General features: G+C 39.8%; 1 protein-coding gene across 1 annotated transcript in view; it reads left to right on the plus strand.

The window, feature by feature from the left end:
* Window positions 1-17,334, plus strand: part of LOC139661889 (cGMP-dependent 3',5'-cyclic phosphodiesterase) — a gene marked incomplete at its 5' end in the record, with an annotated part of 38,614 nt that extends 21,280 nt beyond the window's left edge. The window contains 18 exons of the mRNA XM_071540460.1: window positions 609-720; window positions 860-899; window positions 1,680-1,743; window positions 2,069-2,150; window positions 2,355-2,529; window positions 3,364-3,476; window positions 5,930-6,007; window positions 6,135-6,257; window positions 6,381-6,451; window positions 7,575-7,697; window positions 7,823-7,910; window positions 8,577-8,624; window positions 9,338-9,412; window positions 9,623-9,722; window positions 10,907-11,019; window positions 12,501-12,539; window positions 12,748-12,854; window positions 13,478-17,334. Of these exons, the coding sequence (XP_071396561.1) occupies window positions 609-720; window positions 860-899; window positions 1,680-1,743; window positions 2,069-2,150; window positions 2,355-2,529; window positions 3,364-3,476; window positions 5,930-6,007; window positions 6,135-6,257; window positions 6,381-6,451; window positions 7,575-7,697; window positions 7,823-7,910; window positions 8,577-8,624; window positions 9,338-9,412; window positions 9,623-9,722; window positions 10,907-11,019; window positions 12,501-12,539; window positions 12,748-12,854; window positions 13,478-13,712 (1,786 nt within the window). The remainder of the gene's footprint in view (window positions 1-608; window positions 721-859; window positions 900-1,679; window positions 1,744-2,068; window positions 2,151-2,354; window positions 2,530-3,363; window positions 3,477-5,929; window positions 6,008-6,134; window positions 6,258-6,380; window positions 6,452-7,574; window positions 7,698-7,822; window positions 7,911-8,576; window positions 8,625-9,337; window positions 9,413-9,622; window positions 9,723-10,906; window positions 11,020-12,500; window positions 12,540-12,747; window positions 12,855-13,477) is intronic.
* Between the last annotated feature and the right edge of the window lie 92 nt (window positions 17,335-17,426).

Consider the following 17,426-nt stretch of genomic DNA (forward strand, 5'->3'; position numbering starts at 1 on the left):
TTGATAGGATAGAAAACCTGATAGTCTGGACCCTGAGGACCAGGACTGAGAACCACCGCTGTGTGTAATTCAACTGAATGTCAATCACGCTCTCAGGCAGAGGACTTGTACTCTGCTCCTGCCTTCAACAAAGTAATGTGCCACTGCCCCCTGTAGGTGATGAAAGCTAATTGTAGGCAATCATTGGCATCACTGCAGATGATTTGGCTCATCACTCTTCATTTGACTGCTTAATGCTGTCGAGTTCACACACCGTTTGCTTTTGAAGGAGAGTGACAGTTACAATCACTACCTACAGGAAACTGGGTTGGTCCAATTCCCTCCTGGCTCAGTCTGTTGAAAATATTGATTTTCTCTGAAAGTCATTACCACATATCAAAAGTCGGTGACATTTTTCAACACATCTGTCAATCCAGTTAAACACAGTACATTACTTGTTTCAAAATTTACATTACTAGCAACACATGTTCACACAACATAACCTATGGTGTCAAAGTGTTGTTTGTTAACTAGAGATGTGGATGTGTTAAAAATGGTACATGAGTTTCATTTGTCTGTGTGTGTGTGTGTGTGTGTGTGTGTGTGTGTTTGTGTATTTTCTCCTGCAGACACACAGAGGCAGATGAGCATGCCATCCAGCACTGTTTCTGTTACACTTCCACGGTCCTCACCTCAACTCTGGCCTTCCAGAAGGAACAGAAACTCAAAGTGGAATGCCAGGTATAGCACTCGCTCATACACACACACACACACACACACACACACACACACACACACACACACACACACACATGCATACATAAATATGCATGAGGTTGTCATCTAAGGAGCTTCTCAAATCCACTGTTTTTCTATGTAGGCGCTCTTACAAGTGGCCAAGAACCTCTTCACCCACTTGGGTAAGTCTTTCTTCCACTCTCTCTCTCTCTCTCTCTCTCTCTCTCAATCTGGCTGTGTCTCTCTCTCTCTCTCTCTCTCTCTCTCTCTCTTTCTCTCTCTCTCTCTCTCAATCTGGCTGCGTTACTGCAATGGTTGCAGTGGTTGTAAGATAATTTGTGTTAATGGGCTATATTTAAGGAATGGCCCTGTGAAATGATGGGTGCAACTTAATTGAATGAGGTATTCCCGACCCTAAAGGTGATTACACATGAGGATCATAACCATAAAATCAGTTGCAAAAGGACGTTAAAACCAATGGCCCCACCTGTCTCCCCTATGATTACAATTAGACATTTAGCTCACGTTTTTATCTAGAGCACTTTGGAATAAGAGCAAACAGCAGATTAAGTCATTGATGAATCACCATGACTGCAAGTAGTTTCCAATAAAGAAGTGAGACAACTAACAGTGTGCTGCTGGGATCAAGAAAGAGATAGAGGGAGGATTTCATCCACTGGCAAAGCAAACTCCCTCCAACTGTACATTGCTGTTGATTACAAAAGCTTATATCAGCTTGTACTGCTGATCCATCAATACTCATGGTGTAATCTCTCTGTTTTTGTCTGTGTGTGCTCTGCTTGCTCTGTTTTCCTTTCATTCGTTCTTGTTTCTGCCCCTGCGTCTCTCTCTTTCTCTGTTCTCTATCTCACCTCTTTGTCCTTCCACTGTATGCTCTCTAACTATGCTCTCTCTCTCTTTCTCTCTCTCTCTCAACCTGGTTCTCTCTCTCTCTCTTTCAGATGATGTGTCAGTGCTGTTGCAGGAAATTATAGTGGAGGCCAGGAACCTCAGTGATGCAGAGATGTAAGCACTCTGATTGATTGTCAGAGGGATCTTTCAGCGTGTGTGTGTGTGTGTGTGTGTGTGTGTGTGTGTGTGTGTGTGTGTGTGTGTGTGTGTGTGCGTGTACGCGTGTGTCTGTATATTGCAAACATTTTTATCTCCCTTCATTGGCAAAGGCTATCATTTGGCAATTTGTTCTTGATGGACCTGCCTCGTTTAATAAAGGTTACGAAATGAATTGAGATAAAATAAAATAAGATAAAATAAAATTAATGATACACAGACAACACTCATTCCCTCATTCATCTCTCTCTCTCTCTCTCTCTCTCTCTCTCTCTCTCCGTAGCTGTTCTGTGTTCCTGCTGGATCGTGTCAGCCATGAGTTGGTTGCCAAGGTGTTTGATGGAGGTGTAGTTAGTGATGAAGAGGTACAACACACACACACACACACACACACACACACACATATACTCACTCACTCACTCGTTTAATCTTCATCAGCTGATGTGTTTCACAGTGTTGATGTACATGATGACATGAACAATTTTCTGTGTCTGTGTGTGTCTCTGTGTGTGTGTGTGTGTGTGTGTGTGTGTGTGTGTGTGTGTGTGTGCGCGCATGCATGAGTGCAGAAGGAGTTCCGTATCCCAGCAGACCAGGGTATTGCGGGCCATGTGGCGACCACGGGTCAGATCCTGAACATCAAGGACGCCTACTCCCACCCTCTGTTCTACCGCGGAGTGGACGACAGCACCGGCTTCAGGACCCGCAACATCCTCTGCTTCCCCATCAAAGATGAGAACAATGGTATAGAAACAGGACCGGTCGTCTTCATTCACACACACCAACCTGTTTCTTTTTTTTTTTCATAAATGTATTTATTCATTTAACAGGTACAATGAAATACAATATACATTAAGGACTCATGTTTTTTACAGTTTTTTCCCCCCAAATAAATAATAATAATAATAAAAAAAGTCATTTTTGTTCCAGTTCCAGCATCTGTAATGGGAGGTGCCCACTTAATATCAGCAATAACATACCTGCTCTCACCTTTTTCCCTCTAACATCCAAGCTAGGTTTCTCTATAGGTGCTCTCCCAAAATAGCATTAGAAAGAAAGAAATTACATCCTTTGTTTTGGCTAAATGTCAAAGTGCAGTGCAGCAAACACTTCTTCAGTGCGTATCTTACTTACAACATACGTAAGAAATCTCCTATAGTTCATTTTTCATAATGTTCCCTATTCTTGCTTTGTCCAAACAGGCAAATATTAGATTCTGTGCGGTTTGTCCCTGTTAAGATGTGAAGCTCTGATCTCTGATTGATACAAACCTTGTTCTGCACCTCTGATTGTCACATTATATTACTTAGTTTTTCATCCCTGACTCTCTTCTTCCCTCCCTCTCCTCCTCCCTTGCTAAATCTCGCTCCTTGCCACTTTCCATTTGTCCTCATCCTCGACTTTCTCTTGCTCCATCCATCACTCCCCTCCCTCGCTCCTCTCCTGTCTTAACTCTTTCCCTCTTGCCTCACTTGATTTCTCTCCTTGCCTTCCTCTCTCTTTCCCTCGCTCTGTCTTTCCCTCTTTCCCTTTCCCTTCCTCCCTCCCTCTCTCTCTCCTTTCCTCTGTCTCTCCTAGAGGTGATTGGGGTGGCCGAGTTGGTCAATAAAACCAACGGGCCGTGGTTCAACCGCTTCGATGAGGACCTGGCCACAGCCTTCTCCATCTACTGTGGCATCAGCATCGCCCACGTGAGTCTCTCCTCCCACGCTCACCTTCATACACACTGGCTCACTGTATACAGTACTGGCTAGTCAACAAGACCACTCACACACACAGCTTGATTTTATATACGTATTGTATATAATATATGTATTGTTACATCATCTATGCTAATCCCATTCACCTTCACCCTCACTGATTAATTTAGTGAGCGTTGTATATTTAAAGGCTGCTCACAAGCACAAAGCCTGATCGAATACTAGGTGCAAAAATAGCTTTAGAAAGATGAAAATGATGTATTATTGTACCACTGTGGGTGGGTGTCTCTCACCTTCACTCTCCTCACCTCACCTCACCTCCAAAGTAACTAATTTAACTTTATGTAATTACAGCCCTGCTTTACAAGTATTAAGCTTGGCTGGATGAAAACAGCCACAAAATCAAACAATGACAATATGTTATCGTATCAAAATTACCCATGAGTTCTCTTCATTTTTACCCTCATCCAAACTATCGGTCTGACTTAATTCTCAAAACACAATATGATTAGTATTAGTAATAGTAGTAATAATAGTAGTAGTAGTATCAGTGTTAGTATTATTATTTTTATCACATTGATCCTTCTCATCAGATTTTGATGCAATTGCTATCAGAAATGTATTTCATTATTTATAGAGACTCATTATCATTCATCAGATTTTACTGCATTTTTTTCTTTTCTTCCTTACTGCATCTGCAAAACATTCATTTTAAAGAGTGTTTTGTGTTGAAATGTATCCTTTGTATACCCACTTGGAAACACTAAACCTGGCTGCACAGATACAAAATAAAATAAAGTTTACGAAGATAATAGCATATGCAGGATATCCTTCATTATGAGTCCCTCACACCTCAAAAAATGGAACCAGTTCAAACCAGTTTACTGCTTCAGTTGTAGTAAAACGCCCGGTCAAGGCAGACTGGAGCAAACTCTCAGGAGAAATTCAAAGAGATTCAGTCTGTGATGACTGGCTTTTATGGTGTATAGGTATTGTATGACTGCTGCAGAGCCATTCACACACATTTAGCTGAATTACTTTATACAGCTTGTGAAGATGATGATGATGATTGTGATGATAATTACAGAGGCTTTTCTATAACTAGAGATTTTTGTTTGCAAATATCTATCAGTACCTTCAACAACTTATCCATGACTGTATTCTCTGTCGTTCAAAAAGTTAGAACAAGTTTGTCAAACTTTGATTGATGATGAAACTTTGTCAGCATATGACTCCAGCTCATGACAGTCACTTTCACCTTCTCACCAGAACGTAGTGGAATTACTAATTCAAATAGATTCAATCTAATTGTATTGAATTCTGTTGCCTCTTACAATGGAACCGCTCATCTCTCACCCCAGGCAGTCAAAGGCAATTGATTGAATAATTTAAAGAATTTAATAAATTCATTCAATCAATCATTGACTCATCAATTTTTTTCAGAAACTGAAAGGACATTTGTATGGCCTTTGTATAACTGCTCTTATACAAAGATGCAAAAATGATTAATGTGAGAAGTTGGAATAGAGACTGAATTCAAATGGAGACACCAAGACAGAGAGTAAAGCCTCTCATACAGATTTATTTAAATAGCTACAAAGTACCATGATGATGATATATTATTGCATCAGTATTGCAAATGCAAGACATTTTCACCTTCATATTAAGTAGCTCTTGTAAAGTCTGACCTTCGAATGACTGCAGATAGTTGATAGTTCATCTACAAACTATAAAGATTGGCAAGATACTTGCCTTGAGGGCAGCTCAATGCATTATTTATCACTTACTTATCATTATATGTGCACACTCTGTATCATGGCGTATGGTGTGGCATGAGTGGAGCGTTTCCCTGAAGTACTGAAATGTAAGTTCAGTTTGAGCCATATCGTTTTGTACATTAGCATCAAAATAGCAATAGTGGCAGTTGAAAAGCCTTTTGAAAATGAGAATTCACATGTTAATCCTACGATCGTGGATGTGCCATTTGAAGATAAACTCATACACAGGCACTCAAGCACACACACACACACACACTCACTCAAGCATGTATACATACACAGACAAGCAGGTATAAACAAAAAAGAGAACCTTACCCTGTTATATCATCAAACAGCACATGTTGGAGATGCATGATTGACAATGAATAGGAGACAAACACTGAGGTCAGGTGACAGGGCCCCTGGGTAATTTTCTGGCGATATGGTTGACATTTCTGGTTCAAAACATTTGATGTTGCTTTGAAATCAAGCTCATTTGGGTGTGAAAGCTCAAATCAAACCTCTCAAATCAAACCACACAATCATCTTCCTATTTATTTTTTTCCAATATGGTCATATTGTAATTATGTATCTACAACAATAATACATATTAAAATGCTTGGTAAATGTTTATAATGTTGTATTGATGTGTTGATGGTAGTCATGGTGATTTGTTTGTGTCTGTAGTCTCTGCTCTACAAGAAGGTGCATGAAGCTCAGTTCAGATCCCACCTGGCCAATGAGATGATGATGTACCATATGAAGGTAAAATCACATGTATATATCACACACATTACACACACACATACACACACACACACACACACACACACACACACATTGTATTTATTGATGGTAGTATTAGTTACACTACAGTACGTGTATGTTGCAGGTATCAGAGGAGGAGGTGACTAAACAGCTGGTATTGGGGATTGAACCAGTGATGGAGATCCACCCCTGCTTCGCTGAGTTCACATACACACCGCGCTCCCTACCTGATGACACCACACCCATGGTAGGAAGGGGGGGAGTGTGTGTGTAACTGAGAAAAAGAGGGAGACAGACAGCGGGAGAGACAAAGAGACAGAAATAAAGTATCAGCACTGTCCTAATATTGTCCTGTTGTGTGCGTCTGCAGGGGATCCTCAGCATGTGCGAAGACATGGGTTTCATCAACACATACAAGATCGACATGCACACTCTCGCCAGGTGTGACAACTCAGTCCATTCATATATAGTGAGCTCGTGTGTGTGTGTGTCTTCCTATCCTTTTGTCTCTATAACACTTTGAACTAACTGTGTCATTCAGTTGATCCATAGATTCTGATTTGGTGTTGTTTTTGCTCTTTTCCTCTCTGTGGTTAAAGGATAATTCCAGCCATTTCCTACCCAGACCCTATTTTCCCATCATTTCCCATCATACGGAATGATTCTGATGATAGTCTCGTCAGTTGCTTCACTATAGTGTGGCGTCAATCTGTTGAAAAAAAATGCTTTGGGTGCTTTTGGGGTTGATTTGAGCCCATTAGCCCTGTGGGACTGTATTGCGCTGTGTGCAGCTCCATAGTGAAGCAATTGACGAGATTTTGGTCAGAATAAGTCGGTATGACGGAAAAGGTCCAGGTTGAAAATAGCCAGAATTATGCTGAAAGGTTAAGAAAGTGGGGTGGGGACTGATTCTTACTGCAACTTCATTTTGTATACTATTATTACTACTACTGGTACTACTACTACTGCTACTGCTGCTACTGCTACTGCTACTGCTATTGCTACTACTACAACTGCTACTACTACTACAACTGCTACTACTACTACTACTACTGGTACTACTACTACTACTACTGCTACTGCTGCTACTGTTACTACTACTGCTACTGCTACTACTACAACTGCTACTACTACTACTACTACTACTACTACTGCTACTACTACTACTACTGCTGCTACTACTACTACTACTACTACTATTGCTACTGCTACTACTACTACTACTACTACTACTACTACTACTACTACTATTGCTACTGCTACTGCTACTGCTACTACTACTACTACTACTACTACTATTGCTACTGCTACTGCTACTACTACTACTACTACTGCTACTACTACTACTGCGACTACTGCGACTACTGCTACTAATAATAACCGTAATAATAATATTTTTTTCAGACCCATGCCTATCTTTTCATCAAAGCGATACAGCTCCAGTGACAAATGTTACAATGTTGTGTCACCACTGACACACTCTCAGCTCAGTTCACAGCTGAGAGTGTGTCAGTGGTGACAGGTTGGGGAGAAGATGATAATTTAGCTGTTGCCTTGGCGACAGGTTCTGTCTGATGGTGAAGAAAGGCTACAGGGACCCTCCTTACCACAACTGGATGCACGCCTTCTCCGTCTCACACTTCTGCTACCTGCTGTACAAAAACCTAGGGCTGTCAAACTACCTCGAGTGAGTTTACACTGTACTGTACTTCAAAGGTTAAACTCTCAAACACTTAAAATAAATGAATCTCAGTATAGATTGTGGTGCCAAGATTGTCTTCTCTCTCTCTCTCTCTCTCTCTCTCTCTCCAGGGATATAGAGATTTTCGCCCTCTTCGTCTCCTGTATGTGCCATGACCTGGACCACCGTGGCACCAACAACTCTTTCCAGGTCGCCTCGGTAAGAACATGCATAAAGTTTATAGTTTATGCTTTATTAGACTGTGTACCATGAAGTGAGAATAGACAGGGAGAATAAGGGGAGGACGTGACATTGGTGCCTCGAATAAGAACATTAAACCTCCCAACACACACACACACATACACACATGCAGGCTGTAGAGTAAAAGCTTGATAGATTTAAACATAAGACCTACTGCATAAAACATTAATCATAAAGTTCAACTCCAACTGTTGTGTGTCAACTTAAAATATTAGCTTATTTAACATCAGTTTAGACCTAAATCCAGTGGAAAATTGCACTCGTCAGCAGAGCATACAGAAGGTATTAGATGCAACTTCAACATACAAACTTCAAAGAAGTATTTTCTTAGTGTCACAAATGGGAAAGTGATATGTGAGAGCATGTGTATATTAACTGTTGCTCTATGCCACTCCAATAATGCAAAACTCCAAGCGCACATATCATTTAACAACAAAGGTCAATCATCTTTTTGACGACTTGTTTTGTCTTATTTCTATTTAAAAGTTCCTAACAGAGGTGACAGGTTCTAGTAGCCTAATACAATACAGTGCTATTCAGTGCAGGGTTCTGTTTCATTTGAAACAATACAATACTGTACATTAAAGGATTGTGTCTCATTTGTGTGTCTGTTTCTGTTTTCAGCAATCTGTGCTGGCTGCTCTCTACAGCTCAGAGGGATCTGTGATGGAGGTAAACTCACAACCGTTTACACTTATAAGAACTCCTTCATCCCAACAGCCATCAGTATTTTAAACAAACAATGAAAGACATTCGCACACTGTCATATTTGCACGTTGCCACATGCACTTTTACTTACTTTTACCTCTAATCTTATGTATGTTTTTAACCCTTATGTCTGTTTATTTGTTTTTACGTGGTATGTTTTTCTAAGTCTTTTTTTGTGAGCCACGTCAAAGACAATTTTCTGTCATGAAGTTTCTGAATCTGAATCTGGATCTGAATCTGAATCACATACAGAAATGTGGGAAGGTTGAATGGAAACCTACCTAAACCTATGGCCTAAACCCAGTTTTCTCACCTTTCTAAGCTGACATAAATCTTTATAGTATAGATCATAGAAAGTAGATGTAGACTTCATATAAATGTTCTGAAAATATAATTGGGGTTTTTTATTATATTGTTGGTTATTCACCTTATGATGATCTCTGACAGGAGTTCATCATTAACCCACTTCACAGGCTGAGAGCTTGTCTTGTTGTTAGTATGACACCTAGTGGCCAAACATCAAACTCAACATCCCTGTAATACTAACTACCAGTCTTTTACAGTAAATTGCTCAATGTGTCTTACATTGTGTTGCATCATGCCTCAGTATTCCTTGAGAAACACCCACTTCAAATGTATTCATACATTTTCCTCTCATGTTCTATTTGTTATGATAGAGACACCACTTTGCCCAGGCCATTGCCATTCTGAACACCCATGGCTGCAACATCTTTGAGAAATTCTCCAGGAAGGTGAGATGTCTGTCCTTCACACATTACCCAATCAATACTCTCTCTCTCTCTCTCTCTCTCTCTCTCTCTCTCTCTCTCTCTCTCGCTCTCTCTCTCTCTCTCTCTCTCTCTCTCTCCCTCTCTCTCCCCCCCTCTCTCTCTTACAGATTTCATTCACTAAATAATATCACTTTATGTGGATATTAATATTATTTTTTTTATGTTTTTCAGGACTACCAGCGCATGTTGGATTTGATGAGAGACATCATTCTGGCCACAGACCTGGCTCACCATCTTCGCATCTTCAAGGACCTTCAGAAGATGGCTGATGGTGTGTACCAGTAATACAGTCAAGTGTGAATCAACAGCCGTGTACAGCAGCTGCTGTCAACTTCTCTCACTTATGACCCCTAACAGCAAAGGGATGCTTTACTCCAGAGTCCAGTACTGTGACACCAAAGTGTGATTTTTATTTTCCCTTTTCAGGTTAGTTCATTAAGATTAGAAGCTGTAATCTTTTCACAAGAGAAAAGCGTAACTCAAAGGACATTAACAAGATACCATATTGTGTATTAGAAATATGCCATCGTTTTGTGATGATCCCAAGTTGTGAACCACAAGTATACCCATCTCTTTCTGGGGATATAGCATTTATCTATCCATCGGCTAAATCATCACTGATAAATATATGGTTGGTGGAATTACAGTATATACCCATGTTCTTACCAGTATGTTTTCCTACTATTTCATATCTTATTTGGCATAGCTCTGAAGGCAAATTCCAAAATCCCCTTGCAGTATCCATCAATGGCTTTCTTACTCTTCTGATAATTTTATTGGACTATTTTCCCCCTTCGAAGTTTAAAGAGACAGTTGCTCAGTGCAATCTTATGTAATATAATTGGCTATAACCTCCTGGCCAGTAGTTTGCTACGCCTGAATGCAATCAATTATACGTTACCCTGAGTGGAGTTCTCCTCAGTGGAATCAATTTTGAGCTGTTAAAGTGCTTCAAGGACATTTAATAACCTCTTAGCTGGCGACTGCTTTACACCACAGAGTGTGCAACATGTCAAACTTGGTCTACAGCACAGTTCAGCCAACACAGAGGGTACTGTGTCCAAATGCCATTAAAAATATAATTCCCTCTTAATACACAAAACTACACTTGCCTAAACTAACACAATCCCTTATTGTGGATTTTGATTATTTTCTACTATTCATAGAAAGTCTTAGGAGCACATACAGGCTGGGCATCTGTGAGTGTGGGACACTGAATACAATTCATGATAATCAATTACTCTTTCAATCAGACATTGTATGGCAAAGCTAAAGAGTTTTTGCCAAATGATTTTCCCAGTGATTTTCCCAGATCTTGGTGTACAGCACAGTTCAGCAATAGCAGTATGGAAAAGCTGTTCAGAGAAAGTGATTTACGATAATGAGAGTTTAAACTGGATTTGATTGTCTGTGTGTGTGTGTGTGTGTGTGCCTGTGTGTGTGTGTGTGTTTCAGATGGATACAACCCAAAGAGTCGGACCCACCGCTCCATGCTGTTGTGCCTGCTGATGACATCATGTGACCTGTCAGACCAGACCAAGGGCTGGAAGACAACACGCAAGATCGCTGTCAGTTCAAAGTCTACAGCAATGTCTATATGAAGCGTTTCAGCCCGAACCATGACTTTAGAAACACTCGTTTATTTTTTGGATTTATGACATATTGTTAAAAAAAAAAAGCAGATGATCCCATCCTAAAAAATGCTATTTTGTACATAAAGTCCTCAAAATAACTACTAATGTAAATGATATTCCATGATCAGTTTTACCATCATACATTTTTTACATTGCATTTTTCAGAATATCTTGTTTTGGAATGAAATACTCCCTATCTTAACCCAATGCTTTGCTTTCACTTCATAGCTTGCCATGAACAGCCATTTTGGGGCTGCAATAGAGGGCATTAGGTTTATTTCAATTGGGGAAACAAAATGGTGTTAGCAAAAGCAATCCATACATAATGCTATGAATCAGCACTCAGATATTTAGATCGTACTCCTGTGAACAGCCTACTATGGGGTTTGCACTACACTGTCTGACAAATATAGTTTATTAGATAATACAAATATCACTCATTATTATTACAATGATTATTATAATTTGAACAATTATCATTAGTGTCATTAGTATCATTAGTGTAATATCAGTTGTAGTAGTTGTATTGGGTTCAGATATTGTCTCTGGGTTAGTTAGCTCATGCAGTAACAATAGATTTTTCCATAGTGCTACTGTAGTTCCTGTTGTCAGCAATGCAATCCTATAGGTCTTTATGACAAAACAGCCAAGGTTTACCTATTGTTGAAACCCAAAAGATTATGAACTGCTGACACACACAGCAGGGAACAACATTTCAACCCATATCCTCATGTTCTACTCCATGAAACTGTACTCCACTATAGGATTATGTTTAATCTGGGTCTACCCCCTCTCAACATCAAACCTCTGACCCTTGTCCTAAATCCTACATCCTAAATCTCCATACACCCGGCACCTACAGCAAATGCACTATAATCCCTACTACAAAAACCTAAAGCACATTTCTATTGTATTCATTGATGGAAATTCCACAAGCCGACTACTACTACGGCTCAGCTGGTTTTGCATATCGTTCTTCCTAGCAAGAATATGAATGAGGAAAAAAAGGTTTCTGAAACGTGTATCTTAAAGGGGAATATCACTTTATCTAAGAACTAGATATGGTCCAGGAGAGTCCAATTAATATTTGTTATTATAAACAACTCTCTCCCAAAACCAGAAACATGGATTTGGTTAGGCCGGCTACACATAGGATAGCGTATGAAGTCGTAACTTGAAGCCCAGTACCTTCTGATGTTTTAATTTTAAAATGGTTTTATGGTTAGATGACTTTAAAAACAAAACAGCCCACCCTACAGCTGGTTTGTTCCAAAATAACATAAAAGAAAAAAAGATGCCATAGTATGTATCCTAAGTGATTGGTATTCTATTTTAATGTCCATTGCTTTAATGTGTGACATTACTAAATCCATGTGAACAATAAAGGTTTTCTGTGCTTTTCTGTGTGTTTACAGGAGCTGATTTATAAAGAGTTCTTCTCTCAAGGTGACCTGGTATGTATCAGCACACTGGCTGCTAACTGATGTGTGATATTTCAATAGTGAGTGTTTGAAGTGTGTGTCATTTTATCGTAATTGTGCATCTGTCCCTGAGTTCATCACTCATCTCTGTTTGTGTTTTTGTGTGTGTGTGTGTGTGTGTGTGTGTGTGTGTGTGTGTGTGTGTGTGTGTGTGTCTGTGTGTGTGTGTGTGTGTGTGTAGGAGAAAGCCATGGGGAACAGGCCCAGTGAGATGATGGATAGAGAGAAGGCCTACATCCCTGAACTGCAGATCAGCTTCATGGAACACATCGCCATGCCCATTTACAAGTGAGCACCAAATCCCAGAGGATCATTTCCTCTAAACCTCTGCTTCCTTTAGCCATCCATCAGGGTGCAAAATTTGTCAAGGACCTACTTCTGTTCGCACATGAAAAGAATTGCAATAGCAAGAGCACACAGTGTGAGAAATTCAATTTCTCATATTGGTCCCAAGCTGAAAAAAGTTTTGGAACCTCCTCTCTAAATTCAATACAATCAAACCTAATTTCAACCTTATTTTCTATATATGTATATATATATATATATATATTTTTTTTTTTTTTTTATTATTATTATTTTTAATTTATTTATTTATTTATTTATTTTTTGTTTGTTTTTAATTATTTTACGTGATTCATAATAAGACTTAGAAGCCCATGAGGGCTGGACATGTGATGATGTAAGACATCAAGTTAAATAAAAGAAGTCAAATAGAAGTCAGACAGTAATTATGATTCATACCTTTTTCATTATGGGACTGTTAAGATTTTGACAAATTCCCAGTCTTGGGATACTGAGGATCTTCTATTGTAAAGTAATCATGTGGAAGCCTCACTTGACTTTTAAATGTCAGGTTGTTCTGGTAACACACACACATATCTTTAACTGCCCTCTCACCTCCGTCCTGATAGGCTGCTGTCCGAACTGTTACCCGGGGCCACTGAGCTGTACGAGAGAGTGGCGGCCAATCGGGAGCAGTGGACCAAAGTGTCCCACAAGTTCACCATCCGGGGGTTGCCTAGTAACAACAGCCTAGACTTCCTAGACCAGGAATACGAGCTGCTGCAGTCCCAGGGTGCTTTCGGGAGCGACGACCTCTGCCTCAATGGCTGCCTTGATGACGGGGAAGGAGGGAGGGGTCAGTGACGACAGCGACCCGCTGACAGTTCTTGAAGTTTTCTCTGGTCCAATGAGGGGCTGAGGATACCTTATGAGCGACCTCAGAGGGAGGGGTCTCTCTGACTGCTGTCAATCACTTAGATGCTTAGCAGGCCATGCAGAATGGACAGAACGAGGATTCAAGCAAGTTGAATCAGACAGACAAGTGATTTGCACGAGCGGATCCATCTGAGCTGATTCAGTAAAGACAACTCCTGATTAGATGCTACATGTTGCTTTGTCTCCAGTTCAGGAAAGCAGAAGGTAGTGACTTTGTCGTTTTCAGCAGCTACACTGGAAAAATCATACTTTTTACCACAAGTCCATTCATACAGTACTTATAATGATTTGGATTGTAAAAACACACACGCTCACACGCATATGTACATGCACATTCTTGTGTATAGGTATACACACATACACACACACTTGCAGACACAGGACAAAAAAACTATTCATTAAGGAAAAAAGACTACTTCAACATGTAACGATGACATAAAGTGCTAATTACATCCTGTAAAATGTTTCATAACAGCGTATATTGATTTAAATGGCTCAGCTTTGTACATGCTCACACACAAGCAGCACACCCAAAAAGCAGCCACCACAGTCCCTCACACAGCGCTTATGAATGCATGCTGTATGGGCACCTCATGTATTATTCCTTTTATCTGGGTCAGTGTTAATTTCGCCATTGCTAAGACATTAATGCGGTCCATTTTTATATCATCAGAAAAAGAATTTTGTATTCAGCTCTTCAAAGTATATTTAATTAATTCATGACCATGAAGTTGTACAGAGGAGATTTTGTTCATTTGCTTTAATGACATTTTAACTTTTATGTGTGTAGTTTGGTTTTTTTCCTCATTTTTGGGTTTGGGGGACAATTTGACAATCACTGATCAAGGTTCACCTCGCCCTAGCCACAACTCCCCACTCCATGCATATAACCACTGTAAACACACACACACACACACACACACACACACTCCACATACTAATTTTCATGTCAACACATCTAGTATGCATCTACACCTCAGACAAAGGCCACTCATGGACTAAAACCTGCCCCCAGTTTATTTTTCTCCCTGCCACCGTTCTCTCACTCCTTTTTCTCTTATTTTGACTTCCTGGTAAAACCACTTTAGATAGAGAGCAACCGAAGCCCTTTAAAAGATCCATCTCATCTGTAAGTGTAAATGTGCCAGAGTAGAGCGTGTCATATGGAGTGCGTCATTGACTGTGTCATATGGATCTGCCTTATTGCGCATCTTTGCTGCCTTTCTTAGAGCTTTTAATATATGAAAATTGAAATAAAGAGTCTGTTTAGTATGTATGTTGTATATTTGTTATAGACATATAGTTTAATTATCAATGTGTTGACTGAATGATCACCATGCTCAGAAGATGTATATTTGTGAAATACCCATGTGAAGACCTCAGAAGTCATCTTTCACACCTTTCTATCCTATAATCTAAAACTCAAAAAAATCAATCTGCTCAGCCGCTGTTGGACATGGACAGACTTGACAGCCAGCCATTTTTTAGTTCTCAATGCATCCGAAAATTATTAAAAAATGAAAGTACTGGTGTAGCCATCATAGAAGTTACTCTTTTCCCTGAAAGCATTGCATCAGCAGTGCACTATTGTCGCACTGCTGCCTCACTGTTGCCTCCATAAGGAATTGCTTGGAAAATTAGGATTATGTTCTTTGTTCGGCCCTCGGGTAGAAACCAGACATTTCAGGGCCAGGGGGGGTTTTTTGCGCTGCTATACTTCTGCCATATTCAGTTTTACCTTACAATATTGGAGAAAGAAAACGCTGCAGTGTTAATGTAAGACAACCACAGAATAGATGCATGATGGGTGGCTTCTATAATGGACACCACTGGTATATAAGTTGTGTGTGGAGGAGTGAGAAGTGTTAGTGAGCCAATGAGTTGGATGGATGTGTGGGTGTGTAGATGAGAGAGAGAGAGAGAGAGAGAGAAAGAAGGAGAGAGAGAGAGAGAGAGAGAGAGAGAGAGAGAGAGAGAGAGAGAGAGAGAGAGAGGACAGGAGGTGGGTTTGCTGTAGCAGGAGTTGCTTTATGGGACAAGCAGAGAAACATCTGGTCGAACCAGTCCTTACAGAGCCTTTACAGACAGAGACAATGCTCAGGGGCTGCTACAAGTTCTTCAATCATTACCATCACTTCCCCCTCTGATGCAGCCCTGATAATGCTAGAGAAGGCAGATGAAAGGAAAAAATGTTGCAATCATGAGATTTAAATATATATTTTCTTTGAAAAGGTCTCATGAGGGTGCATTAAGGTAGCCAGGTTAATTGGGTAGTATTTTAAGTGGATTATTGTATGTATTAACATGGGTTGGGATATGCATTGGCATGATTTGATGAAATCATCTTTATGGATGGATCTGCCTCAGTCTGCCTCACAGACTGAATATTTTTTACTGTAAAGTTTCTACATTTTAAAGGGTATACAGGTCTCTATGTAGAGGAGCCTCTCTCTCTCTCTCTCAAGCTGTCTCTAACCCTCAGTTTTCCCATTGCTGTTATTTTTCAACCACTCTATTTCAGACCTGTCTTTTTCATGTGCAATATGAAGTGTCTGCCTCTGTGATGATGCACAGATTCCTATGTAAATACCTATGCCTGTTGTTAAATTATTACCTTAGGCGTGGTTTCCCAGAAGCATGTAAGTGTTAGATTGTGTTAGTTTCGTTGAAAAAGTCAATGGACTAAGACAGTTTTAGTGCTAAGATGCTTTTGAGAGTCTAGGCCTAGGACAATTTTCTATACTGGGTGTAAATCTGTCCGTTTATGTTTGTTTGTTTTAGCAAGTCAGGGCTTTATGTGCCAATCAAATAATTTCTACTTCCTGGCCAAGCCGCAAAGTGACAAACAAGTAAATGTATCAAAACATGTTTTTTCCTCTCTGTCTAAGGTTGAAGTTAAGCGTAAGGTAAAGAAAGTTAAGGTTAGGGTTACGGTGAGGGCAAGGTTCATACTAAACTTTTTTAATCAATTATGACCCCTTCTGAAAGTGCTGCTTGTCCAGGAAGTGACGACCCGATCTATTTCCCACCATCACAGAATGGCAGGATTCTAACCTGTGATGTAATGTCATCGTAATGATCACCTGTGACATAATTGTTAAAAGTGGCAAATATATAATTGCTGTAAATATCAAAGTTTAAACAAGTGTTACTTGAGTGTCTGTCATGATTACGATGGGAAGTATTTCAATTCTTTAATGTATTTGAAGTGGTTGCATCCTGTTCTCTTTTTTTTTCATGCCGTTTTTGAACAACCCCAAGCTTAGACTTCTAGACAGAGGGGATGAAAAAAACAATTTGTGTATTTCCGGTATACATATGATATTATACCATGAATAAAAACCCAAACTAATCTGAAATGTATAAACGATGCTTATCCTGAGGACTAAAACCAATCATCTGTTAATTATTTGTTTTTGTTGGGTTTTTTGAGCGGCGGTGGTCTTGTTCCTCTCCAGATATAATGAACAAGGGCATTTTGGGAGGAAAACAAATGAATGAAAATTTGTTTTTGTTTTTTTTTGTTTTTTTTCTTGGAATAAATCTGGTGAAAGGCTTCTTGATTACTGTCAGCTGTCTCTCTAAATCTGCACAACACACCATAGCATAGTTTCACCATCTCTACAACAGGTGTGTCCTCAG

This window comes from Centroberyx affinis, unplaced genomic scaffold (genome assembly GCF_046629955.1).
Source record: "Centroberyx affinis isolate AG114_WGS23_722 - 3 ecotype Tasmania unplaced genomic scaffold, CSIRO-AGI_Caff_v1 ptg003640l_1, whole genome shotgun sequence".
NCBI classification, from domain to species: domain Eukaryota; kingdom Metazoa; phylum Chordata; class Actinopteri; order Beryciformes; family Berycidae; genus Centroberyx; species Centroberyx affinis.